General features: G+C 43.0%; 3 protein-coding genes across 4 annotated transcripts in view; 1 reads left to right on the top strand and 2 right to left on the bottom strand.

The window, feature by feature from the left end:
- The first annotated feature begins 1,818 nt into the window (after nucleotides 1-1,818).
- On the top strand, nucleotides 1,819-3,065 carry LOC113167614 (lens fiber major intrinsic protein-like). The gene is made up of 4 exons (XM_026368387.1): nucleotides 1,819-2,178; nucleotides 2,406-2,570; nucleotides 2,672-2,752; nucleotides 2,880-3,065. Exons 1-4 carry the CDS (start codon nucleotides 1,819-1,821, stop codon nucleotides 3,063-3,065), a joined length of 792 nt encoding a protein of 263 aa, XP_026224172.1.
- Nucleotides 3,066-5,568: 2,503 nt separating this feature from the next.
- Nucleotides 5,569-19,677, bottom strand: rbm38 (RNA binding motif protein 38). Its single transcript, XM_026368742.1, has 4 exons — nucleotides 19,162-19,677; nucleotides 17,525-17,648; nucleotides 14,590-14,644; nucleotides 5,569-7,090 (listed from the first exon to the last, which is right to left on the bottom strand). Exons 1-4 carry the CDS (start codon nucleotides 19,381-19,383, stop codon nucleotides 6,739-6,741), a joined length of 753 nt encoding a protein of 250 aa, XP_026224527.1. The 5' UTR covers nucleotides 19,384-19,677; the 3' UTR covers nucleotides 5,569-6,738.
- A 1,508-nt stretch (nucleotides 19,678-21,185) lies between these two features.
- Nucleotides 21,186-25,246, bottom strand: part of LOC113166759 (nuclear receptor coactivator 3-like) — a 49,701-nt gene continuing 45,640 nt past the window's right edge. For both annotated transcript variants that reach the window (XM_026366904.2, XM_026366903.2), the window contains 3 exons: nucleotides 25,055-25,232; nucleotides 24,732-24,924; nucleotides 21,186-24,013 (listed from right to left, as the gene is read on the bottom strand). In XM_026366904.2, the coding sequence (XP_026222689.1) occupies nucleotides 24,002-24,013; nucleotides 24,732-24,924; nucleotides 25,055-25,232 (383 nt within the window). In that variant the 3' untranslated portion in view covers nucleotides 21,186-24,001. The remainder of the gene's footprint in view (nucleotides 24,014-24,731; nucleotides 24,925-25,054; nucleotides 25,233-25,246) is intronic.

The following is a 25,246-nucleotide window of genomic DNA, read 5'->3' as shown; positions in this document are numbered from 1 at the left end:
CTGCCAGCATTTTGCATTGTGTGTGTTCTTTCTAACATGTGTAAAAGGGAGTTAAAACGACTGGCTCAGCGTTCTGCATTCATCAACCCCCTCCCCCACCCCTTCTACCCATCCCCATCAACAGTGATGGCTCTCGACTGGTCAGCGCAATACCCCAGCGGTGCTCAGTAACCCCACTGTCCCCCCACATCCCTGCTGCACTACTCTCCTACCCAGCTCTGCACACACAGAGAACATTCAGGGCTTTCGTCGTGCATCCTCCCGCAACACACACACACACACACACACACACACACAAATTGCAAACCTATGCCATGCACCTCCTAGAAGCCCCCGTCACAACAGATATAACTTTTAGTTCTTACATTTCCCTGTGTTATGTGAATAATTGTTGGTTCATTGCATCGGGTTCTCTATTGCGCCGCATTTTAGTTTTCAGTGTTTCCCCTTTGCACTGTTGTTTTATTATACGTCAGATTCACCTCTTCTTCACCTTCTCATGTTTTCATCACATGACATTGACTGTGCAGCAGTGCACAGTGTCTGAGATATGAGGAAATGTCAAGTTCATGTTTAAGCGCTCATGACCCTGAGCTACATAAATGACCCCCTGCAAATAGAAAGACTCTTTAGTTTTCTACGTAGAGATTAATATTATCACTGGTGGAGGCTGGTGTTGTAATTGTCTTTGTAATAGTAAAGAGAAACAATAAAATGTGACAACTGTAACATTGAGGCATGGCATTTAGCTCTACACATTCTTTGCTAGCTGCTGCTTCTGTGCTTTAGTTTAATATGTATTTTTGTCTTGACACACAATAGTTTCACGGGGTCAGGCATTTTGGTGTATGGGTCAGTTCGCCACTGTTAGCTTTGGGCACTTCCGTCCGGGGCCCCAGCCGTATTATCTGCATGTGTGTCTGTGTGTGTGAGTTGTCTGCATGTCTTTGTACGTGCACGTGTGTTTTCTTGTCCATCAGCATTTGTGTCCACTGATTATGACAGTTATGATATGTCAACAGCTGACAAACGACCCCCCAAAACTTCCCCCTCTCCGCTCCAGCTGCTCTTCGCTGTGCCTGTTCCTCCTGGCTTCCTGCTTCCCCTGAGTCTGATCCAGTTAGTCATGTATTTTTCTTTACCTCCCACTACATGTTGATTTCTACTTGATCCGTTTCTCTTCTCACATAATTGGTCTTTCTTTTGGCCTTGATTTGTTACTGGGGGGCAACAGAGGGGTTAAGTTTGTTTGATTTAGGATGTCCAGCATTTCTGCCCCCCGCCCTTGGCTGTACATGGGGATTATGGCGTCACCTGGGGCCCCTCGGGGTGTATTATAAAGCCCCTGTCTGGCCCCCTACCCCCCGTCAGAGAGGCTAAAAGGTCCAGCGGACACTGTCTATCCCTTTCTCGACTTTAGAAACACCCCTTAGCATTGATGCCCACCTCCTCTTGACAACTCATCCCACCTGAGATCTTCACCCACACTCCCACACTATCTCACACCTATGTCTTTGCAACAAGGGGACAGAGGTGGCAAGCAAACGCAGCTGAGTTGACTTTGTCAACGCAGTTCACAAATGGTAAAAAGCCATTGAGTGGATTCATCTGACAACGTTCTTAAATCCTGTTTTGTCTTTGACCTGATTCTCTGGGTGTTTTTGGTCAGCCGAGTTAGCTGACTACAAAAAGGAGAGCGTTTTTTGGTTGTTTTTGGCATTGGAAGAGGACAAAAAGGTACACATCTACCTTTTCCAGACTCACCCTCATCTACTTTTAAATCTTCTTGTGGTGGAGAGCCTCAACTGAACAGTCACCATGTGGGAGTTCCGGTCCATGAATTTTTGGCGAGCAGTTTTCGCAGAGTTCTTTGGGACCATGTTCTTTGTATTCTTCGGCATGGGCGCTGCCCTGCGCTGGACCACTGGGCCTCATCATGTCCTTCATGTGGCCCTGTGCTTCGGGCTGGCAGCTGCCACCCTCATCCAGTCCATTGGTCATATCAGCGGCGGCCACATCAACCCTGCCGTCACCTTTGCCTACCTAGTTGGCTCACAGATGTCCCTTTTCCGCGCCATTTTCTACATGGTTGCCCAGTGCCTGGGTGCAGTAGCTGGGGCTGCCGTGCTGTACGGGGTCACACCCACCAACATGAGAGGCAACATGGCATTGAACACGGTAAGTGGTGTTCAACTAGTGGTTTCATTTTAGGTTCAGAGTTCAGTAAAATATGTTTCAGTCCAGCCAGGCCATCCTTTAAAACCACAGTTAAAATACCTGGGAGACACCAAAAACTGCACTTAGAATTATTTCAAGCAGCTTGTCTGAAATAAAACAGAAATTCAGTAGTGTATGTTCACAGATGGAGACCATGAGTTCTAGTTTTTGTCCATCTGTATCTCCAGCTGCAGCCTGGTATCAGCCTTGGAATGGCCACTACTGTGGAGGTTTTCCTCACCATGCAACTTGTGGTGTGCATTTTCGCCGTAACTGATGAGAGGAGAAACGGACGTCTGGGATCTGCAGCACTCTCCATTGGCTTCTCTGTCACCATTGGACATCTCATGGGGGTGAGACACACTGAAGACACAGTGGCAATACGATACAGGTACACATAGATGAGAATGCACGGTTTACAAGACAATACTGTAACGAGTGTTTTGCATTTCAGATGTACTACACTGGTGCTGGAATGAACCCTGCTCGGTCCTTTGCCCCTGCCGTACTCTTCAGGAACTTCATTAACCACTGGGTAAGACCAAAATGGAGGGATCAAGGAAGAGATCAGTCACTGTCTCTGCTTTCACTTCCCTGTCAGCAGTAATCAAAAATGGCTTAACACTCCGATAAATGTTACAGCTGATGTTTGTTCTTGGCAGGTGTACTGGGTCGGGCCAATGATAGGAGGTGCCATGGGCGCCCTTCTGTATGATTTCATGCTGTTCCCGCGCATGAGGGGTCTGTCTGAGCGCCTGGCCACACTGAAGGGTAGTCGGCCCCCCGAGAGCGAGACCCAACAGGAAACCCGCGGGGAGCCCATCGAGCTCAAGACACAAGCCCTATAAACCTGCCCCTGCCCCCTTTTTAGACTGGGGCTGAGGGATGAGGGACAAGGCCCTGAGCTATGCCAACTCCACCTCCACCGCCCCCTCCCTTTATGCCTTCACACACCATCGCACAAAACTGCCCCATGTACTCACATCTAGACTAACACGTGATAGGATTTTCCCAGTGCCACTGTAAAAACCAATTTGCATACAGGTTCACAACCTTCAACCTCAACACACAACAAGACTCCTCCACCCCCTCCCCCAAGTCCTCACTCTGTATCCGGAACCGGACACTTTTTTTTTGATAAATGGTGGCTAGAACTTGGACCAGAAGACATCTCGTTCCCCCTCACCCCCTTGCTTCCTCCTCCCCATCAATTATCTGCAGCACAAAGGAGCGGGGAAGCCCTAAAACCGAGCTAAGATATTTTGGGTAGGCAGTTGTTGGAAAGATGAGGAGGCCAAGGGCAGGATGAGGGCGACTTGGGGATGTGGGTATGATTTTAAGGGTAAGAGGGCCTGGGGCAGGTGAGGGTGGAAGGGAGGGGTGGGGTTTGGAATTTGGGTAGGGTAGAGGGGAAACACTCTGGGTTTGTGGTCATTTAAAGTTGGGTTAGACCAGTGAAGATGGGCATGCTTTTCATTATTCATCTGAATTTATCTCCATTTTAGTTTTTGTTTTTTTTAGGTTCATTTTGTTTTCTGCACTTCAGACACAAGACGTGGATGTATGATACCATTAGATTTTACCAGGGTTTCACTATTTTCAAACACTACATTTTATCTGTGGGTTTGTTTTTGTGCGTGTGTGGAAACCACTGCAAGTGTGTGTGTGTGTGTGTGTGTGTGTGTGTGTGTGTGAGAGTGAGTGCCTGCATGTGTGTGTGTGACTGCCCATATGTATGCGCAAGTTTGCAAGTGAGTGTGTATATGTGTGTAAGTGTGTGATCAAGATTGCAGACACAGTAGTTTTTATTTTGTTTTATTTTCATTGCCGCTCTCCTGTTTCGTACCATTAACTGTGTTTATTTTGTCATCAATTTTTAAGACATGATAATTTCTTCTCCCCTCATTGTGGTATTTGCTATCATATTCATTTTTACATAAATCATCTGCTTTTTTGTTCTGAACCAGCTCAATCCAAAGGAAGTGTTGTATTCGCAGACAATAACAGTAGGTCTGTTCACTGCAGATCAGCTGTGCAAGCTTCACAATGAGTCTCCTTTTATTATTTAATCCTTACTGGGAGCACAAGGCGTTTCAATAAATTTTCAATGATAATAAACAGAAAAAGCTGACACAATGTTTGGGTCACTTTGTTCCTTTAAATTTTGCACATTGTGGATTTTGTGGGGTGCAGTGACTTATTTTGGCCAGAAGATGGCAAAAATGGCACATGACACATGGTCTAAGATTAACTTTAGTTAAGGAAGCAAATGGACAAAGATAAATCATGACTAATAAAAGACAATAGTTAAATAAGTTCATAAAACTAATGTGGTAAAAGGTTAATTTAGTTTGACATATGTAGGAGAAGTAATTAATGGGGGAGTTGTTTGGGTAAGACAGTGTCCATCCCACCAGCAGACTATTACTTGTGTTAGATAAGAAATGTGGTTAAAACTGGCACATCCATTTATCTTCCACTCTCTTCTGTTCTAAAGCATCATGGCTGATAAACTACTATAAGGCTCCACCTCTAGGGCCCTGACAAAACAAAAACAGTGTAAGGACATGTTTGGAGATATAGAGCGGCAAAACAAAAAAAAAAAACAAAAAAAAAGGATGTGAATCTTTTGGAATTTAAAGGTCAAAAGTATTGTTAATACAGTTATTTATTCCAAGGGTTCACATACTTTTTCCGCTAGCACTATGAGGTTTTTATGGTTGTTCTCAATAAGACATGAAAGATTAGAATATTTTTTCTGTTATTACTTTAGGCACATTATATGTTAACACTCTTGACTGAAGATCAGACCACATTTTATGACAAATTAATTCAGAAAACCATGAAATTCACATACCTCTGTACCTACATATTTTACAGTCACTAAAACCTGATCAGATGTTTAAAACAATCTGTCAACTAGTCTCTATGTAGCCAAATCCACACATGCAGAGATGAATGCTCCCTGCCACAGACCATTGCATTGGGTGACATGACCCCTCACTATGATGAACTTGGGCAGAGCAGTTGTTTTATTGAGTAGATCCTAGATATATATACAGTATACTGTAAGAAGTATATACGTACCTGGAGCAGCTGCTAGGAGCTTCATATATGGTGATAAGCTCTTCTTATCTAACTCTTGGCAAGAAAGTGTGTAAAAACATTTAACGAATATGGTCTTCACCTCAACACATTTAGCAGTCCATTAGTGTAAAGTCTATTAGGTTACTCAAGTAAATGATGATTCACTAATGTCCTCCAGGCCCCTTATAGAGTAAGGCAGCAACTGTTTCTCAGAGGTATTAACCATAATTACTATAATTTGACCACACTCAGAAAACAATGGCATTCTTCTTTTAGAAATGTTCATTTTATTTTGCATATTTGTTTTAATATGTGATGTATGGCTTGGTTTATGATTACTAAGGTGGTGCCACAGCACCAAGAGACTCCAGCGTCATTGCTAAAGCCTCCGTCTGTATTTTGTATCAGGGGAATAAAACAAAGAAACATCTCTGACCAGCACAATGGGCTGGAAAGGGAGCTTGGTCCTGACACTGGCGTATACTGCTTTGCTCTGGTACGCTCACCATCACCAAGCATAGAAACAGACACCAAATATAATCACACACATTCAGCAACAACATGTATTTTTTGATACCTACATCCAAACACATTTACTTGATATGTATTGACAGATATGAAATCTCAGTATCATTAAACCAAAACCCAGACTCACTTGCTCCAAAAGTTACAGGTCAAAAATATCCCAGTGAGTGGCTGCAGGAATTCCACGTGATTGCTAATGTGCTTTAAGTGTGAGAGTGTTTTGTCCCAGTAATGGTCTAGCAGTAGAACTAGATACCAGTGTTGTCTACCTTATTTATGCCCATCCTTCATCATCATAGTTGCATATTTTGTTAACCTGTGATTATCACTGTATAATAACCTGCCAGTGGTCGATAAAAGGAACTAAACGGACTAACACAAGCACAAATGACAAAACACAAAGTGAATCAGGCATGAAGAAAAATATCTCTAAGGCCATAGACAGAAAGGTAACCTTGATGAAGAGGTAATCAAACCTGTGTTTCTGAAAGAGGAACTGGCTCCCAGCTTGGCTTATGTCCAGCATTCAGCTCAGTACCTTTGGAGAAACTGCAGCCACAGCACCAGGCCAAACAGACATATTTCTTATTGTCTATACTTATGCGCTCTGCAGCAGTCAGACTGCACCGTGGGTCCAGATGTCCAGAACATTACAAGTCATCTAATTTCAGTGCTAACTTCTGCCACTTATGAAAAACATTCAGATCGTATGCTGATGACAATAGCAACAAAACATTTATTACAACAATTATATATAAAAAACAGGAATGAGAGTGCTTCCCAAAAGCCCTTTTGATTACATCACACTCTGCTTCCTGGTTTTTGAGTTACGTCCTTATGATGCCACAGGCCAGCAGTCACTCTGTTTTGAATCACCAGTTCGGCAGGTCCAGCTCTGCTCAGCGCTGCTCACTGCATGCGGTCGGGCTGGTGCAGAGGGTAGTGGAGGAAACCCTGGGGGGCGGCGGATAGGGTAGTGAGTGCAGCCAGAGGAGGATGGATGACAGCCGGAGGTGTCGGGGATGCAGTGAGGGCGGGCACCGGTGTGCTGGGTGTGAAACTGTAGCTGAGGTATCCAGCAGAGGGTGACGGTGAGGGGGTGTAGGGATACTGCTCCAGTCCTGTGGGGACGTAGTGACTGTAGGCGGAATTGTAGTCCAGGTAAGGGGAGGCCAGTGCTGCTGCTGTTGGACTGAGCTGGGACTGCAGCACCAGGCTGGGCTGGATGAACGCCTGGGGGTAGACGTACTGCTGGGTGAGCCTAGACAGACAGAGGAACAAAGGTTAGCAGCAGAGTAAATACAGTGTTGTAAACAGTAAAAAGATGCCCATGATAGTTTAGTTCAGCTGCAGGAGTTGCTGTTTTTTATGTTTGTCCCACAGTCAGAAACTCAAAGAGATTCAGTAGATTCAGAGTTTAATACAATGCCTGACTACAGACCTATTTTTTAATGAGGTGAAACAAACAGAGAGAGACAGAAGCATGCGGGCCGAGTCAGAGCTGCATGTTAACATGTTTCCTTTCCTAATATCCCAGTATTAATCCTATAAAGGCATCCTCCTTCTTTAAGGACAAATAGCAGCAATGCTCCCTTAAAATAGACCATTCCCTTGTGTTTAAGTTTAATTAGCACACTACCTGAGAAATGTTCAAACTGCATGACTTCCACGTGATATTAATATTAAACCTTTAAAATGATACACGTAACAATGGTTTGTATTTTTGGAATTAAAAAAAAAAACTACAACAGTTTTATATTCCAATGGGCAAACGGTTGCCTACAGTAGGAGCTTCAATATACACAACAACAACAACAACCTCCCACAACAGACGCAGTGTATGAGATCGTTGGTACTCCGAGCCACGGCAATAATGAGAGGGAAAAGAGCGCTCTTCTGTCCTCCTGTATTCAGTCATGCCCTTGCCTGAGGCTGCCTACTTAACCAGAACTGCCTCAGTTACATCTGGCAACAGCAACAGCGATCATATCAGAGGAACTAGGTTACTCTGCTGCGCTTAAGTAAAAACAACAGGACATGACAGTATTTAACACTTGCACTCCCATGATCAGGGCCTACAGTCAAACCCATTAACCTGACAGTAACCTTGTCACTGAGCCTGAACAGGTGATGAGAGCAACAAGGGGGGGGCTGCTGCTGCTGCTGCTGCTTACCCCTAAACAGAGCAAAAGCAGGGATCAGATGTGCTTACACTACAAACACTAAATCTGGGCGAGTTCACACCCACTCTGCTGTATACACAACACAGACAGGCACACGCCAATAGGTACAGTATGCCTGCCAGAGCAATAAGTAGGGTGTTAACCCCTACTGTGTCACACAGAGGAGTCCTAATGTCCCAAATAGTCCTGTTTCTTTCCCAAATTTCTCCTTGATTGACTTGAAAGTTTGATTTCAGGTTTGATTCAAGATGTTTCCATTCTCTACTCGCTACAGTCTCTGTAATATAAATGTTACACATTACAAGTATGAAATGAGGAAATGGTTTGTGTGGCTTTGCTCAAAGGCAACTAAATTTAACAATAGCTAGTGATCACATAATGTTAGGGCTGGCTGTGTGTAACTTAAGAGGTGAAAGTAGACAAGAAGTAAAGAAGCACACGCTGCTGCTCATTAAGCTTTCTACTGTGAGCACATAATTATTGAAGGTGATTTAGCATTTTTGCTCCTCCAGGGGTGCAACTAATGACTGCTGATTTTTACTCTTGATCAGTTAATTGTTTTGTCTATAAAATGACTGCAAATAGTTCAAGATGTCTGTTTTCAACAGTCCCAAATCCAAAGATCTTCAAAGAACTATCATGTGAAACCTCACAATGGAGAAGTGAGGACAAGATGATATTTTGAATAAATGACTAAGAATATATAACACAATAGTTGATAGATGATTTTCTATCAACCTACAAATCACTAGTTATATTTCTCTGGACTTCTCTCCTCTTTCTCTAGGAACAAGTCACTATCACCTTTTTCCAGCCGAGACTTTTAACCAGTGTGAAAACCCATGACAAAAGCACAAGTGCCGAAATCTCTCATGTAATACGCAATAAGAAAGGGAGACCTGTCTGAGAACGCAGTGCCCTAGCAAATCCTCAGACAGATGACATAAAACAGCATATAAAGTCAAAACCAAAGCTAATGACGCCTCCTCCCCATCTCTCCTCGCTGCACTCCGTCAGTCTCTCCCAGAGCAGAAGTGCAGTGTCATTCCCACGGCTGTGTGTCGCCGCCTGCCTGCACCGGCCTGACTGATCCGATGTGACAGCGGCATCGTACGAGAGAGAGAGCTGCGCCTCGCCTCTCTCCTCCTCATGCCTGGCATCATTGCTGGCTGTCAAACGCATTTTTATACATATATAAATATATACACACACAAAGGGGACGTGGATGTGGACACGAACGTGCATTAGAGAGTACGCAGGCATAAAAAAAAGGGAACACGTGTGCCTGAAAGAAATATAACTATAATGCATGTACACACCTAAAGCGTTGTATAGTTAGATAAAGACTTCAGAAGACGATGCAGATAAGTGTGTCTGCATGTGTGTGTGAGTGTGTATGTGTGTGTGTGTGTGTGTGTGTGTGGGGGGGGGGGGGGGGGGGGGGTTCCGGCACAGTGGGGCTAATTGGCGCAGCTGCATGGGTGCATGCTTGCTCGCAAACAGAGCCATGAGAGCAGAATAACCTCCTCTAACTCCCTTCTCCTTCCTTTCTCTGGGTTTACCCCCAGCTTCCTCTGTCACATCCCCCTCACCATCCTTCCTCAAAATGAGGCAGTGGGATAAAAGAGATAGGATTTACTGAGCAGAAAAGAAATCTGCAGTTTTTTTTTCCAAGGGTCGAGGTCAGGACTTCTTGAGCAAAGAATGACGAGAAGGGAGAGGCGAAGAGAGAGATGCTGAGAGGTGAAGGATCAGCCATCATACCCCTCCATGCCTTAGGAGAGCCACGCTTTTAATAGTTCAGATGAGGGATGCGAGGAGGGTGAGTCAGGCCGAGAGACAAACACACACTCATGAAGACGAGCACGGATGACCCGCCGTCCTCTCTCGCTAAACACACACACAGCTTGAGGGAGGGTGAGAGACAGAAAGGCCAACATCAGCACTGGACACTCAGATCCCATGTCAGTGAGCAACAGATGAATTTAAATTTGATTCATTCAAACAGGGCTATCTGGCCTATATTCATAAACCCAAGGTGGTGTCTTCAAAAGTCTTCAGTTTACAGATGAGAAAAACAAAAAACAGAGATAAGCAGCAAATCCTCACAATTAAGAAGGACTAGCTTGAAAAATAACAAATGGTTACTCTATCATCTAAACAGTTAAACACAATTCTTTTCTGCCACTCGACTAATGATGCAGCGGCAGCTTTGTTCATTCAAGTGATTCGTGAGTTTCACACACAGGAAACAAAGATTTTTCTCAACTTTAATCCAGTTTTGAAAGCAGCCTCGCAGTTGACAGACGCTTTACAGTAAAAGTCTTCAACCTTCCTGCTTCATGTACTTTGATATAATACATGTGGACACGTGTCCACTTGGCTATGCTGATTTAAAGCTTGTTTCAGTATATAAGTCGATTTTATTTTACACTTTCTGTGTACACCTGTGGTTGGCTTTCAAATGAGGCTTTTCATACAACAGAAGTGCCTCTCCTAATTGCGTCCCTGGCTAACAGGAATATACACCTGAGGGTTTGCCGTCTACCCAAACCCCGACAGGCCGAGAGTAATAACTAAAGGGCGAAGAGAAAGATAATTTAGAGGGGGAGGAGGATAAAGAGGAAACAGCGTAAAAAGAGATTTAGGATGTATTACAGGAGTCAACATGGTGGCGCCCACAGAGGACGTTTAATGATTCACTGATGTTTCACAGAGGAGCGTTCTTCATTTCACGCGCATAAACAAGCACCAGTTCCACGTCTACCGTCGGCCCTAAAGCTCCACTGAACCCAGCCACAACTGCTCCCAGCCACAGGTGTGATGTTAAGTCTGTCACACACCTCCCGCCCCCCTCTTTCTGTTCCACTGCTTCAACAGGAAGTCCTCCCCCACTGCAGCCGACCCTCCACCTTAAACAGTCTCACCGCACATCCATCCCCTTCCTCTCGTCTCTCTCAAAAAATAAACACTAGTGTTATTGAAGAAAAAAAAAAAAAAAGAATCTCACTTCTGTCAAGCAGCCACGCCAACGCTGGGTGCTGCAGGCAGACAGCAGGCAGCCATGGGCGACAGATGCCTACCCTCCCTCAAATGTTAACATCTCTCTCCTCCTCCGCCCCAACTCATCTGTACCTCAAAGCCACATTTGGCATCCGCATGTCCTCTGTCCTCTTAAAACTTAAAGCAAATATGCCGAAGCAGCAGACCAAGCTCCGCTGTGTTTGAGTTTATCTTTGATATTTGCTGTTGACTGTGTGAGCGAGTCGAACAGAGAGAGAGAGACAACACCATGTGTGAGTGTTGGACCCTAAAGCCCCCTGGGAGCCCACAGCGGTGAAGACAGAAGGGAAACGGGAGCAGTAGAAATCCTGCAGACAGAGAGATGTCATGTTTAAAGGAACAGTCAGACATTTTGGTAAACATATTTCATAGTTGTTTTTCTTTTTGCTGAGAGTCGGAGAAGTATGTTGGATATAGAGCTGTAACATAAACCACACAGAAACAGAGGTGTTGACAAGGTGACTACTTAGCTTCAGAAGAAGTGCTAATGTGTTCCACAGACTGAAGGTGATGTTTCACTGACGATGTTTCTCAGCATGTGAAATAATAATTTCTTGTTAGCACTCGGGTAATATGATTTATCCATTTATCAGTGACAAAAGAGCTTCTATTCCAAGTAAATAAATAAACCACAATTCTGTAAAATTGGTGGTGATTTGTCAGAATGAAACTATTTCCAAGTCCAGCAGATTGATAGTGTGTCTGATTCTGTCCTTATTAAATGAGGGCGAGAGTGATTTTGTGGTGAAATATTGAAAAGGCTCCAATTTTTTCTCAACTGCACAAGCAGGCAGGTTTAAACCTTGAGCTATTTCTTTTAGATATTTCTAAAATGATATGATATGATATTTCACTTTGCCAGAAACGTTTGAAGCCGACTGCAGTCATGCTGATCATGTCAAAGACACATGTAGCCTCGGAGCAGAGAGATCAGAGCTGGACGGACGCGCCTTTTGCACGAACGACGAGTGAAAAACGTAGAGATATGCCAAGCTGTGTTGTGTCTATGTCTGTTTCTTCATCCTCGATTTGTCCAAGATGAGAAGTCTAACCCTTTAGAAGGAAACTGTTTGTAATGTAAACCCAGTTCGGCCTCGTCGTTTGATGGTGTGTTTGGGGAAAAATATGTTGTGTAAGAAGAAGTGATACCAGTGTCTGTAACAACTTTAACCTCGGGAGATCACAGCATAGCGCAGCTGCACAAGGTGCTGCACTCCCTGAAGTGAATGGAAGATTCACTTTCTCTAAAGGAAATTACAATCACTGCTACCACATGAATGTGAAACGAACAGACAGGCTGCAGAATTTGTCCAGGAAAGTATAAAGAGATTCCTATGAAACACAGATATAACTTGGGTTATGATGGGAAATGATTGTATTTACTTTGATTTATCCTCAGTATCCTCTTTCAAATGAGACTGATTATTTTCTTTATCCGTCAGTGTGCTGATTATTTTCTTTGTTATTAGTCAAATGACAGAAAATAGGAAAAAACTCCTTGAAAAAACGAAGAGTTCAAAACCCAATGTTGAATCTGGGATAATCAGCTTAAACACACACACTTGCAATTACCTTAATGCTTGAATGCAGGTTTTTCCACACTAATTAACATGGTGGCCCCCTCCGTCTTTGTGTTTACCTTTCAGGCGTGTTAGCTAGGGTTGGTGTGGCAGGTGATGTTATGTCTCTATTGTTTCAGTCATCAAGGTGTCAAAGCTGTGACTCTTCCTGTAAGCGGAGATTAAAAGGCCGTCCCTGTCTGCTTCAAACGTCCGCCCTCACTGCGGGAGACTTTCAATCAACTCCCCATCACTCATTCACAGACTCATCTGGGTCAGCCTCAATTCCCTCATCACTCATTCAGAAATTGAGGACTGCAATATTAATAGCACTCGGAACAGTTGAGGTTTTTAATGGACTTCTCTGTAGCCGCAGGATCAGAACTTGTCATCCTGGAGAAAGTCAATGGGAAGAGATGTTGGTTTTATTTTCTGCAAAACTACATCCTGTCTATTCTTTTAAACGCCCCTAAAATATAAACTTCGGATTTAGTTAACCATGGATCAAAATGTATTATCCACTCTTTCCCCAAAATAGCTGATATCTCATGTTGAATGACATTTTGCAAACCCACACACATACATAACAGACAGCTGTGATACTGGTTGACAATATCCTTGTTTAAGATCACCTAAGCAACTGTGATATGTGAATATCTGAGTCAAGCGTGACTCAATGTTGTCAGAAGAGTCAGCCATGCTCAACTTACACAACAAGAAATTGCTGGATTTTACCTGCAGTGTCTCTGTAATGTCTGCCAGTGAATCATCCTCCATGTCTAACTCAGGAACTGCGTCATGTAGGTTTCCTTTTGTGAAGCTCGGGGAGAGTGGAGCATTCAACTTGTCTGTTTGTTTGTTTGTATTCAGTTTACTCCCATACTGAAGCCTGTATACAACCAGAAGCTTCCAGTTATGGAGTCTTTGTCTTTGGAGATAGCGAGAATACAATCAGAACAATGATAAGAGTTTTTAAATGGCTTTTTTTCTGACATTATTTGCTGTAACAACACTATTGTGATGATCAGTGTAAATATTATACAACAAGGTTCGAAGACGTGAGCTGAACATATGTAGAACAAATCACTGAAAAACTAAATCTGGTGTCTTCTCTGTCAACCGTGTTTCAAGACTCCATAGTACGGATGCTGTCAGCCAGCAAGCAAACTTCAGCTTTAGGTTTGCACGCCCACAATGTACACAGTCGTGGGCACGGCTCCTCTATAAGCTGAGGACAGGAGCTAAATCCACCCAATTACAGCTCTCGTGGATGTGTAATAACCTTTTTATGGACGTGCGAGTCACCTACAGCCGCCTACGTCCATAACCCCTTAACAAATCCAGATTAGATTCATCTCATGTACCCTCATGTAACTACTGGCCTAATGCACCCAGACATATTAAACCGATTGCGATATATATTGTCAAATCACACGACCCTACAGCAGCTCATTAGGCTCAATGTTGACGCAACAGCCTCTGTTTGCACTAATGTGAGGAAAACAGACAAGAGATGATGGCAGCAGTGCGTTTGTGCACGTGTGTGTGTGGAGAGGCAAAAAAAAAAAAAAAAAAAAAAAGAAGGGAAGCAGGGAAGTTTGACTAAATGGTTTGTTGCCTCGATGAAGCACAAGCCATGCGTTAGTGAAATTCAGATTTGAGCTTCTCATGTGTTTAATGGACCAGAAAGACAGTGAGACAACAGCAGAGGAGTCAAAATGCAACGTACAGACATACATACAGAACGTGTGTTCGAAGCCCGGCAGAGTTTGAACGAGCACGATTTGTGAGTGAGAGTGACATGGGTTTTCTTTTCTTTTCTCTCACACTAACCATCACAACCTAAGTCACAAATTTCAAGGACATTTGGAGGAGTGAAATGTATTGTGGTAAGGGGGAGGAGGCAGGTGAGAGAGAGAGGTGGAAACAGCAGTATTGATTCTTCTCCATCTTACCCATATTGCCTCTGAGCCCACGTAGGATGGACTTGCTGAACTCCAACAGAGAGACCTGCAGTCAAAGACAAAGATAGAAAGAGAGACAGCTGTAAGGGAGGATATTTTAGCTGTCGGCAGCACAGACAATGAAGGCATCAGACAGACAAGGACAGAGCCAGTCTCTCTCCGATGCTAGCATGGATTTGGGTATTAGAGACAGGCTGTTATTCCCTAAGCGCACACACATGCATGACACGTTCACACAAATAATGATACACTCTCTTGCTCCCAAACATCTGTGACCTCGCTGCTTTCAGAGTTCACCAGGAATCAGCTGAGGCTGAGTAAGAAAGAAGAAACTTATCCTCCTCCACTCTGGCCCTCCTCTGACTTCATCCCTACATTCCCCCAGCTATTCATTCCCTGTGTTGTTCCTCATTTTACTGTCCTGCCATGACTTCATCAGCCCTCCTCTTTTGTGCACATGTATATCTAAATGCACAGTTTCATTCTTCACCAGGACAAAGAGGAGACAGACGCTGTTATTTCTTGCTCTTAACAGTCCCATCCCCTCTTGCTCTACTTATTCTCTCGCTCTTCTGTTCCCTCGCTACTCTCACACACAATAACAAAATACCAAGCGCTGCCATCTCCCATCAGCTGCATGCTTGGGGAGCTGCGTAGCAGCACTGGCCCAGGAATAAGGACACACAGTCAGTTGTTGTTGGAGCCACTGTTTGTCAATCACACCTACACTGGATGGTATTTTAGCCAGCGAGCTTGAAATGAGAGCTGCTGTCTAGGTTTGTTGTGGACTGAGTTGTTGGAGGGGGTTGCACGAAAGCCTGTGCCTGGTGGTTAACACTGATAAAGCTATGCAGAATAAAAGCTGTGCGCTAACCCAAGCACACTAAGTGTGAATGTACATGTTTAAATGTGAGAACAATGAGCAGATAGAACTGGTTGAGTGATGAGCGTACGAGTGGTTTTGAATGTTTTATCCCACCAACCTGAAATGTATCCTTACATTTTCTGGCTTTAGATTGAGTTCCTATCTTCCAGGCAGCTGTGGGTTTTTATTCATCTCAGTGGAGACTAGCCTGAGCAACCACAGCAACCATTAAGCCCCTTTTATTTTTTTCCATAAATGGTAGTTTATCTTCATTTGGTAATAAATATGCTGTCTTCATATGCACATTTGAGGTCTGGTTTGAATCTATTGATGAGACATTGTTGACCTGAGTTTGAAACCTGGTTATTCATATCCCTGTACACATTATTATCAAACAGTATTCAGATCATTATAGAAGTAGGGCCGGGTGATAAAATGATAGATAGAATGAAGATATCTATTGCAAAATAACTTCTCCTCGACCGAACTTGGTTAATACAACTTTGATAGAAATCATTCCTTCCATGTTTAGACAAACAACATGAAAAGCCAATGAGCATAGTACCACATCAAACTAGTCATATGGTTGGAGGAGCTGCCTGCACCAGTACAGCAGGAGTGACAAGAGTGAAAAAGACAACAAGGAATATTAACAAAAAGTCGAGGGACAATGTTGCCACTGTGAAGACATCTTAATGGACACAGCCAAAAGGAGATTATTGATATAAAGGGTCAGAGGAATTCCGTAGTATGGAGATATTTTAGCCAATTAAAGTCTGACCGAGAAGCAGGACCGGCGTCCACAGCAAAACGTGTCAAAAACATCTTTCTACAAAGACAGGTAATACTAGTAAACTTTATTTAACCATCTGAGACAGTGGCATCATTTAGAACACACACAGCCCCAGACCCAGGAAAGTGCTGGTGGTCCACCTAAAACAACTAGTTGTATTTATATGTTGATATATACCAATATAACTGATATATAATTAATAATATATAATAATTAATTGGCCAAAAAACAATTTCCAGAACGCCCCCTGCCCTTTATAGTCTTTATTTTAGTGTGTTAATCACCATGAACAAGACTAGACTAAAGAAACAGGAAGAATCACATTTGAAAAGTGGAAACCAGAGTATTTCTACATACCTTCCTTAAAAATAAGTTATAATACTGTTGAATTCATTTTTTTGCCAGGTGAATAAATGAATAAATCATCATGGTTTTTTGATGTAACGTAACAAGCATGACAATCGCCTGCAGACACGGGAGAGAGTGGCCTGGATAAGGCATTCACATGCTGACGTTTCCTGCTGGAGGTCCTCACCGACCAAATCCAGTTTCAGAAGTACACCGTCACCCAAAAAACTGATCTCAACCAGGATACTGGTCAGTGGTTGTGATATAAGTAATATTTTTCTAATCTCCTTTCAAATAAAGAAAAATTCAAATGATCCTTTCAAGAAGTTCCTGTTGTTTTCCTGTTTTAATCCCCTCTGAATATGACACATATGAATATTGCATATCACATTCCTTCCTCTCCATCGTTCCCGTGTGTAGCCATATCGTCCATTTTTAAATAAAGGCAAAAAAAAAAACAAAACTTGACAACAAACTATAATAAAAAAAAAAACTGCTCTCTGCTCTTCTATTAATTAGCATTTTACTGTAGACTATAGCAACGTTGAATAAAAACAACACAATACTGTTATAACATCAACATACTTCCTATAGTGGGTTAGAGTTTCTTTAGCTAGTTTCTATCAAGCATCAATCACATACATTACATTTTTTTTTTTTTTTTACTTTGTAAAGTTTGGAAACTGGTTGGTAATTTAAGGATAACTCAGACTGAAACCACTATTTAATCCAGCTTGAGTATGATTTGATTAAAATGCATGCACAGCTGTTTTAGGAACGATTTAAGAAAGTGACCTATTTTACATTTCCAGCAGGAAGTGATGGGCTCAGGACTGAACGCCACAGAGAAGGCAAGAATGTCAGAAAGAAAGTATGTAGGAAATGATGCTGGGGGTTTCTTAGTGATCTATCATACTCACTTGTCTGTGAGCTGCGAGGTTTTGCTCCCAGGTATGCCAGGTTCACATTGGCCTTCCTGCCGTCGATGATGGGGTTTGCATCTTTGCATGCCCGCTCTGCTGCCCCCCTTTCTACCATGGTCACCTGTTGATGAGGTGACAGCATTAATGACATTAGAATAAACTCTACATAAGTGCATCATCTGGAAGCCTCTGTAGTCAGTGTGGATGGAGCGAGTTCAACATGAGCGCTTAGTTGAAGCAGCCGCCCCAGAGCGCTGCCACCCTGAGGGAGCTGCTGTCCTTGTCTTTCCTCAGATGATTCAATCTTTTAGCCAAATGCATGAGGAGACACTGACTCCAGCGCATGAAATGAATCAGTGTGTTTTAATGCTCCCAGTTCCAGCTTCAGCTGTGTTTTAAGGTCTGGTGTGGGTTGATGTGTAGGAGGCTGATTTGTTTTTTTCAGACCGGGCTTCCAAGGATGAGATACAGGAAGCTACCTTGAGGGATTGAGTTCAGGAGTGGGCAGATAGTGGCAAGGGGTGGTGTGCAGCTACATGAAGGGCTAGAGACATCCTCCATACCCCAAAAAAATGGGACACTGAAAATGAAACTGCCACGCTTGCTTGCATTTCGCAGCATCAGACTCTGGACTCTTATGCAAACAAGAGGCAGCAGATGGTTCAAGATCGTTGGTGTTCGCGAAGCTGCTGCCGTGAATTAAGACCACCAAAGTCAGGGATGAAATGAGCGCGTCATCCCAAAGTGGATCTCACCGCACACACTGGTTGCCCCGGCTGATTGGCTCACTGGCCATACAGAGGCACAGATAATGTGAGCGGCTTCACGGCCGTCCAGTATGAATTAAACCTTCTCTCCTTATCTATCTGTCACTTTCTGTTTCACACACATACTGACAGACACTTGTACATACAACCAAAGCCGTCCTGATACAGAGGGGGAAGGGCTGTGAGGAAGTCAAAATGAAACTACTGCAGCCTTATCTTGCAGAGCCAACTGACATGTCACACCTCTGTGAGCAAGGGCTCTTCCCCTTCTGTCCTCCTTTCTCTCTCTCACTCTCTCTCTCTCTCTCTCACACACACACACACACATACAGACACACACACAGACAGCAGAAATAGAGACATCTGTCCACATCTGCAGCAGCTTATTACCAACTCATGTGTGTCTCTCTTTGTGCTGTGTGTGTGTGTGTGCTGCTGCACACACCACACAGCAGTGTATCCCTATACTGTGACTGTCCTCTTGCTCATTTGTACTTTGGGGCTCCACAGATAATTGATGACACACTTTCAGAGAATATAACCTGCTGCTCATGCACTGAGCATGTGACTGCCACCACCAGACACACTGCACATGGCTGCTACTGGAACAAAGTGGCAGTGTGTGCAGCTTCCAATGGCCACACAAGAAACCCCGTAAGAAACTGGGATGACAAGCAGGAGATTGAAATAAAACTAACAAACAAAAACAGTTAACCATGAGGATAAACCCAGACTGCAACAGACGTGATTTAGTGGGTTTCAACCCAACTGAAGTCAGGGCTGCTGGTAAAACCTCATTTAAAGCATTAATGTACATGATCGGATGTGTTCAACTATTCATTTGTTGCACCAGAAAGCAAAACTTACGAAGCCATATCCTCTGGATTTTCCCGTCTGCTTGTCTGTGATCACCACCGCCTCGTCGATGTCACCGAAAGTCTCGAAATATTTCCGAAGTGAAGCGTCGTTGGTGTGATAAGGCAGCCCGCCGACGAAGATCTTGGTGTAAGTTGTGTCTTTCTCCATGGTGGAGTGCATTATTTCTAACGGAGCCCCGAGCAGCTGACCTACAAACAGCGGCGAACTCATGCGTCTCGAACAAACGTGGAGATCAACACAAAGAAACAGAAGAAAAGCAGCGCAGGAACTTTGCGCTCCTGTGTCACGGAGAGGCTATAACATGACTAAACGCGCAGGCTCCAGACGCCTCACCATCAGCTTCTGGATGCACAGCCCTCCTGACAGGTGTCTCGGACCCTCTCGTCTCCTGTCCCGGAGAATTAAAAAAAAACAAAAAAACACAACAAAAAAAAAAGAAACAGGCAAAGTCTTTAAGCTTGGCTGGGCGCGTCTTGGTTGCTCTCTCTCCGCGTCTGGTCCAATAAACGAGCGGTGCGTCTTTTCCATTGGCGCATCCCGCCTCCCGCTCCACCCTGCAGACACACACACACACACACACACACACACACACACGCACAGGAAACCCCCCCCCCCCACATGGCAGCTGAAATGCTCAGCTGCCAATGAAATGGCGAAACGGATGAATTGTTTGAAATCAACAGCAGTGATTTCAAATCATTTGTCAGAGGTATTGTGTCAAGTTCACCCGATTCAATTTCCTGCTGAGACACATACATGATTAAATTTACACCTCAGAAACACCGTGTGTCTAATTTATCACTTTAGAAAACAATGGGTTCGTTTCTGCAGTAAAAATATGGATGACTTTGGCAACTACTGGATCTTTTCCTAGAAATCAACATGTACTGGAGGATTCCCCAAAAAGATCTGTTAACTCAAAAATACTTGAAGTACAAAAACATTTAACATCAATGCACATGATGTTATTGAATCATACAGATTTATACATTAATGTGCTCCTCATTTTAATGTTGCAGCTTATTTTAATGAGATTTTGTTTGGCAAAGTGTGAGAGGTGAAAATTATGACTAGAAAGTGTTGGTACCCACATACTGTGGAACAAAAACAGCAGTAGATAAAGGTGGGGCTGGTTTTAACCACCTCATATAGGACCTCCAAAGTGTACTTCAGTACAGTACTTAAGTAAATGTACTCAGTTACGTACCATCTCTTATTACATAAATGCACTTACTGTCCACCACTGATAGTAGCTAATCACGTACTCGTGTTTACCAGATCTCTGTCTTAGTTTAGCGTGTTGACAATTATCACGTTTGCTACTGTTATTAGTAGAGCTGGGCCGATAAGGATGCTGTTATCAGTGGTAATAAATCCAAATGCTGTCTGGAGATTGACAAAGTATTTTACAATTCAGTCTTTAGAAGACGACAACAGTTCAAAGTCACCCGGATCAATTCTGGGAACCATATATATAATATATAAATATATAATGTCAGTACACATTTTAATGGGAATTCATGTAATGCTGTGGTTGCACAGATATTTATACAAAGTATAAAGATTAAACAACTAGGTCCTATTACTTAGTAATAACTAAACGGTGCCACATAAACTGTGTGAGTAAAATAATCACTGCATGCCATTAAAACAAAAGTGAAACAAAGAATAGCTGCTTGTGTGTTTTGGATATTTGACAATGTGAAGGGATGAGTCAGTCTGACCTGAGGGGAAGCCTTATAACCTGAGAAACACACGGCAGCCTGCAAAGAAAAAGTTATTTCAAACTTTGGACGAGCTGTCGGGGTTGTGAAAGTTTGGGTACAGTAACGGCAGCTGCAGCAGTCGGGATGGTGTGGGGGTGGGAGATCTTGCAGGTGCGAGGGTGCAGACGGCAGTCTTATGACGTAAATGTCACTGGTAAGAGCCGGTCTGACAGGAAGCTCTCACTTTTTCAGCTCAATCGGATCAAATCCAACGTTGTACGTTAAAAAATGACAGCAGAGCCAGCATAATGTTTAAATATAAATTTGTATTTACATTGATATTAACATCAACAAACAAGGTAAGAAAAGAAATGTAATAGTATTTTACATCCTGTAATAATGACTGTATGATTCCCAGATGTGTTTTGTCTTTAGTTCAGAATTTCTTTCCTTTAAAGCGAAAAACAAAACAAAACTGTAGATCAATCTTTCATATTCTTCAATAAGTTTGGGATTAAAAAATTCAATGACCCCAATCACTAAACTTCCTTTCCAAAAATATCTAAAACATTCTCTGAATGAATTTTGCAGCACCACAACTCAACTGGTCATAAGTTCTACAGAAAAAAGAAACGATCACAAAAACCAAAACTCGAACCACCTCAGCAGAACCAGACTCTACTCTATGTCATATGGATGGGGATATAATATATGCAATTAAACATACTCAGTTCAATGTATATTATAGCTGTTATGTGCAACAGTAAAAGCACACGAGTACTTGCACGACCTACATCAGGAACTGTTTCTACACACTGCAGAATGACAAACTAAATCTTTGGATTGAGCATGTGTTCACAGGTAGATTTCTCAACAAAAAAAGCTTCACAGGAAACACAAAGGCAAACTGAAACGTCAAAATGAAAAGAAAAGTCACCTATCAGGAGCCAGACTGGTACAGTAATTGGGGGGGGATTTACACTCCTTCTCGTGTTGCTTTCATCAGCATCAAACATCTGTGAACAAACAGAAAAGACTAGTGGACAGTTTTACAGTGGAGCCGATTTCCAAAGTCCCCTATCGGAGGCTGAGGGATTAAATCAGCAAAGCCCGGGAATCTCAAAAGTCACACATGGAAGCATGAGGTTCGGTCCAGAAAATAGCAAACTCACATACGGGTGAGACATCTGGGCCCCTAAAAGCCGAACACAATCATGTGTCAAATCTTTTTTTTTTTTTTTTTTTTTTACGCAATTTTTTTTTTTGTTGTTTTGTTTTTTGTCAAAAGGAAAAATAATTTATTTCAACAAATTTACTCACTAGCACCTCTTTAGCTAAGACTATGTCCTCAGAAAATAAAGAGACGTTCATGGTTTGAAGATCACAAATTTAAAAAAAAAAAGTGCTTTCTGAAAGAGAGAGAGAGAGAAAGTGGCAGTATGAAAGAAATACGCGTACTGCTTACAAAAACAGAGGCCCTTCCTACCCATCGCTTAAAGTATTGAAAATAAAAGCTGACCTATGACGCAATAAGAAAATTACACTTTTAAATATCAAGCCTTACAATCTGTGCAAAAACAGTAAGTGACCTACAAAAGCATATATATATTTATATATAGTACATTTGAAGTGTATTTACAATTTATATTCACAGACAACAAAAGAAAAACAAACAAAAACAACAAACTTCAAATAAGACATTATGTCTAATACTGCAGTACCATCGCTTTGAGTAAATGATGCTTCAGCTTTGTCGTCAGAGGAAAACCAGGAGGAAGGATTATTGCTAAAAATCTGCACGCTTACACTGAAATCCCCCTTTCTCTTAGTGTGAGCTAATACAGACGTTGGCAATCGATTGAATGAAATCAATTTAATATTCTGCACTCGTAGTAACACTTTAAATCAGTGTAAGGTAATCAAAATATCTGCAACATTTGGATTGAAAAGTCACCCCTGGAATGATAAAATGACCAGCTCATGAATCTGTATAAATATAGGCGGAGTTCTGAATATTAATAGAAGTCTATTTGTGATTTTAAAGTTACTTAAAAGTTTCATTTTGCTGTAATAAATCCGTACACTGTAGACAAGAGAATAAAAACTGTGCTTACTGCCTTTCTACTGGTTCCCACTTTAGAACAAAGATCATCAAGGTTACCCATTTCCATTCAACAGCCCCCCATATCTTAAAGAGAAAAGCTTGGAGAACGAACGAGCGCACGCACACACACACACACCCACACAGACACACACACACACACACACACACAAAAAAAAAACAGTAAATGTCTGCTGCTATGCATTAATTCTTGGGTAAAGGCCTCTATATTGCCACAATCCTTTCTGATGTTGGCCTTTCCTTAAAGTGCAATCAGCCAACACGTAATTCATTCGTACTTAAGCCCAATAGCGTCCTGGAGGACAAAACAATGTGCTACTGCTTAATGACATTCATCTCGAGTGTCACAATCTCAAGGCTCATCACCTGGAGCCGCGTTTACTTTATGTCGTCGAGATCCTCCAGGAGCAGCAGAGAAGCGGCGGATCGCAATCCCACGAAATTCAGAGACAGGGGAGGAACTGCACATTTCAAATCCCAACGAAGCTTCATGGTACATTCAACAAAAGGGCAGGGTGTCTTCACGTGTATGTCCCAAGCCTGCGATCTGCTCGAGTGTCTGTCCACCTCCACCGTTTGGTCCAGCAAGCGGTGCGTGCGTTTACTGTGGCGTGCGCGCGCACACATACACGAACATACACACACACACACACACACACACACACACACACACACACACACACACACACACACACACTTTTCCTAAAGGGACGAAAATTAAAACTACAGTCTAGATGAAGGATCGCAGAGCTGCTGTGTGTGTAAATGAGTCACAGTGTTTCTGATTTTCATGAACGCTGTGTGTTGTCATGTATGTGTTCAACAGTCTGTCTGCTTTCTTCAGGTCGCCAGACAGCTGTTACTGGCCCGTGAGTCCAAAGGAAGTTCACTCCCTCGTCTGGCGAGGGTGCAGCACTGCACACAGACGCATAGCAGTGATGCAGCAATGTCCTATTTCTGAGCGGAGATCACAGTGAGACAAATGCTTCTGTCACGACTCTCAGCAGTATTTCTAGGAGGAGAGGGAGGAAAAGAGAAAATGAAAGCTTTGTCTGTCCTTAAACAAATCTAACCAGCATCACATACAGGCCCTGTTGTATGTGACATTAATAGTCACTGTAAAAGCAAATCTCCTCTTAAAGGTCAATTCAAGCTCATAAATCGCAGCAAATATTAGGATCTGATTCACCAAAAATAAACAGAACATGGCCATAATTCTCCAATCAGGTGGCATTAAACCCTAAGTGAAGTCCAGATAATTAAGAAAACCATGTTAAACGTCAAACATGCAGGTTTGTTTCAGGCAATCATTTGGCGAATACTAGTCTCCTCCTCAGTTCACACATTTTCTGTCGCTATTTTTCATCTCTTCTGTGGGGCAGAAGCTTCTGTACTTCATTATTTATTAACTAATCCAATTTTCACTGCTTCCATTGCTCTTAGCACAGCAGAATAGAAACATGCTTTGTGTTTCCTTTCTGAGCTGCAGCAGAGGTGTATTAATACACAGCAGAAATTTAGATCTGAAAGAAGCTACTGTATATGTCCGTACGGGCGATACCTGCTGGATTTGACAGTGTTAACATCAATTTAAAACTGAAAATGCTAAAAGAAGAAATTACAGACAGCACTAACCCTTTTATTGTGCATCTGGTTAAATCGGTATTGTTCTGAGATAGACTTGAAACAACGTGAGCCTGAATTCAGACTCCTCTGTCCTCTGCACATACCTGATCAGGCCCCATAGACATGCGTCCCATCATCATTGGGTTCATCCCCATCTGGCCCATGTGCCCCCCTCCTCCACTGGCTGGCATACCCCCATTCATCATCATGCCCCCATACTGCCCTGGATTCCCCTGCTGCCCAAATTGCTGCTGCCCTGGAGGTCCCTGCTGGCCAAACTGTTGCTGAGAGTACGAACTGGTGAAGAAGAGCAACAGGTGCGTTGAATTGTACCAATTCAAACAGAGAAAGCGAAAATCAAACTCTCTCCATTTGTCTCTTCCTGTGACAGCTAGCTAAAGTGCAGTCAATGTGTCTCATATTATACCTGTTGCGTCCCATTCCTCCCTGCGACCAGCCCTTCATGTCTACACCCTGGTACATGGGACCACCCTGTGGGTGCTGTTGCATCATGGGGTTTTGAGGCCCCAGGCGTCCTGGCATCATGGCATTAGGGGGACTGCCGCCTGATGGGCCAAACGAGGGGTCACCTTGCTGTCCCATCCCTGTGGAGTTAAAT

The sequence above is a fragment of the Anabas testudineus genome, chromosome 7, assembly GCF_900324465.2.
Source record: "Anabas testudineus chromosome 7, fAnaTes1.2, whole genome shotgun sequence".
Lineage (NCBI taxonomy): Eukaryota > Metazoa > Chordata > Actinopteri > Anabantiformes > Anabantidae > Anabas > Anabas testudineus.
This window is presented reverse-complemented; position numbering and strand designations above follow the sequence as displayed.

Bases quoted from the DNA above. Each gene is read 5' to 3' on its own strand.
- rbm38 (XM_026368742.1), bottom strand. From the start codon at position 19,383: ATGAGTTCGCCGCTGTTTGTAGGTCAGCTGCTCGGGGCTCCGTTAGAA. The intron at 17,649-19,161 runs GTAAGTTTTGCT...CCTCATCAACAG, and splicing joins AATCCAGAGGATATGGCTTC to GTGACCATGGTAGAAAGGGG. The intron at 7,091-14,589 runs GTAAGATGGAGA...CTGTCTGTCTAG, and splicing joins TGGGCTCAGAGGCAATATGG to GCTCACCCAGCAGTACGTCT.
- LOC113167614 (XM_026368387.1), top strand. From the start codon at position 1,819: ATGTGGGAGTTCCGGTCCATGAATTTTTGGCGAGCAGTTTTCGCAGAG. The intron at 2,179-2,405 runs GTAAGTGGTGTT...CTGTATCTCCAG, and splicing joins GCAACATGGCATTGAACACG to CTGCAGCCTGGTATCAGCCT. The intron at 2,753-2,879 runs GTAAGACCAAAA...TGTTCTTGGCAG, and splicing joins GGAACTTCATTAACCACTGG to GTGTACTGGGTCGGGCCAAT.